Source organism: Anopheles bellator, chromosome 2, assembly GCF_943735745.2.
Source record: "Anopheles bellator chromosome 2, idAnoBellAS_SP24_06.2, whole genome shotgun sequence".
NCBI classification, from domain to species: domain Eukaryota; kingdom Metazoa; phylum Arthropoda; class Insecta; order Diptera; family Culicidae; genus Anopheles; species Anopheles bellator.
In genome coordinates, this window is record NC_071286.1 from 41679540 (window position 1) to 41681318 (window position 1779).

The 1779-nt window shown below is 64.4% G+C and overlaps 1 protein-coding gene across 1 annotated transcript; it reads left to right on the top strand.

Moving 5' to 3' along the window:
• The first annotated feature begins 373 nt into the window (after positions 1 to 373).
• LOC131211216 (uncharacterized) lies at positions 374 to 1347 on the top strand. The gene is made up of 2 exons (XM_058204614.1): positions 374 to 853; positions 949 to 1347. The coding sequence occupies exons 1-2, from the start codon at positions 374 to 376 to the stop codon at positions 1345 to 1347; spliced, it is 879 nt and encodes a 292-aa protein (XP_058060597.1).
• The last annotated feature ends 432 nt before the right edge of the window (positions 1348 to 1779 follow it).

The following is a 1779-nucleotide window of genomic DNA, read 5'->3' on the forward strand; positions in this document are numbered from 1 at the left end:
TGGGCCGGGGAGTGGGGGGGGGGGGGGCCCGGGCATCGGCTGCTGGCGAGCGGCGGCCGGAGTATATATTGGTGCCGGTGGGCCAACGGAAGGCACAGTTTGATTTCGTCCGTCCATAGTTCTAGAGCTCCATCCGGCAGCAGCAGTAGTGAGCAGATCGAGAGCGAGCGAGAGAGAGAGCGAGAGAGCGAGAGAGCCGTGCGTGTGTGTGTTTGTGTGTGTATGTGTGTGGTCTGTTTTCGGTTCGCAAAACAGATTCACTAACCCAGCCCCAGCCCATCGGAGTCCGCCGTTCCGACGACACTTCCGTTTCCCGTTCTCGTTCCCGTTCCCGTTTCCGGTTCCGTTGTTGTTGGGCGCTTCCGGCCGAACGATGAAGCTGTTCCGGTGCCTCCTGGCGGTCGCCTGCCTGGCGACGGTGGCGTTCGCGCACAGTGCCTCCGCCACACTGCCGATCAGCTCGAACACGATCGACGACGGCCAGCAGCACGGGTCGCAGCAGGGTGCGCCGCAGCAGCAGCACCAGACGCCCCGGGCCGGCTCGTACCTGGGCGAGATCAAGTACCTGTACAAGACGTACCAGGACTGCGCGGCCGCCGACGTCTCCACCTGCCTCAAGCTGAAGCTGTTCACCATCCTGGACCGCGTGTCCCGCTCGGCCAAGGACTTCAAGCTGTCGGAGGGCGTCCGGTTCGTGCGCGACCAGGACTCGCCGGTGGACAGCGGAGCCCCGCTCCGGACGGAGGCCCAGCTCGAGCAGGAGCTGCCGCGCTCGCTGGACGAGAAGGAACGCTCCCTCAACTCGATGCTGTTCGACAAGGTCCTGTCCTTCTTCCAGTCCCACACGCTCCAGGTGAGAATTGCTAGCCGTCCTAGGGACCGTCCTAGGGACCGCTCCCTACTGCTGACCTATACCTGATCCCACATGCACGCCCCCCTCCCACCTAGGTCAAGTTCCCGTCGAGCGAGGAAATCAAGCGCTCCATGGATGAGGTCCGCGGTGGAGGCGGCGGCTTCGGCGGTGCCGGCGGTGGCGGCTTCGGCGGTGGCAAGGACAAGGACAAGAAGAACGGCCACTGGATCATGATCCCGCTCCTGCTCGGCAGCACGCTCGTGCCGCTCGCGTTCGGTGCCCTCGCGCTCCTCGCCGGCAAGGCGCTGATCGTGTCGAAGCTGGCCCTCGCCCTCGCCTCCATCATCGGCATCAAGAAGCTGATCTCGAGCGGCAACGGCCACCACGAGTCCGCCCACGAGGTGGTCGTCTCCGGTGGCCACGGTGGTGGCTGGGGACGCATCGGTTCCGGCCAGGGACTCGCCTACAACGGCTACGGCCACTACGCCCAGTAAGGGAGCCAAGCCCTCCCCCCCTACCAGTACGCGCCAAACCCCCTACGCCAAACCTGATGACGTCACGGACGCCGCAGCAACTTCCGGCCCGCGATCGAACCAAACAGAACAGCAACGCAACCCCGGGTGGCCGGGCGCGGGGGAGGTTATTGACCCCGGCCACACGTAGCAGCGCGCCACAACGGGACGGACCGACTGACGAACGGTCCCGGAAGGATCGTTTTCTCACGCCGCGTCCCGCGCACGCCCCGAATCCGAACGCCACGCCACTAATGCCCACCTTTTGTTTTGGTGTGTTCCGTTAGGACCACCCACACACACACAGAGACACACCCAGTGTCAACCGCACACATACACGCACGCACACGCCTTCACGCAGGATCCTCGACGATCATCCATCACCGTTCATCATCCATCATTCGTTCATCGATC

What these genes read in the sequence shown, in the direction of transcription:
- LOC131211216 (XM_058204614.1), top strand. Translation starts at nt 374, where the DNA reads ATGAAGCTGTTCCGGTGCCTCCTGGCGGTCGCCTGCCTGGCGACGGTG. An exon ending in TCCAGTCCCACACGCTCCAG is followed by an intron (nt 854 to 948) that starts GTGAGAATTGCT and finishes CCTCCCACCTAG; the next exon opens with GTCAAGTTCCCGTCGAGCGA.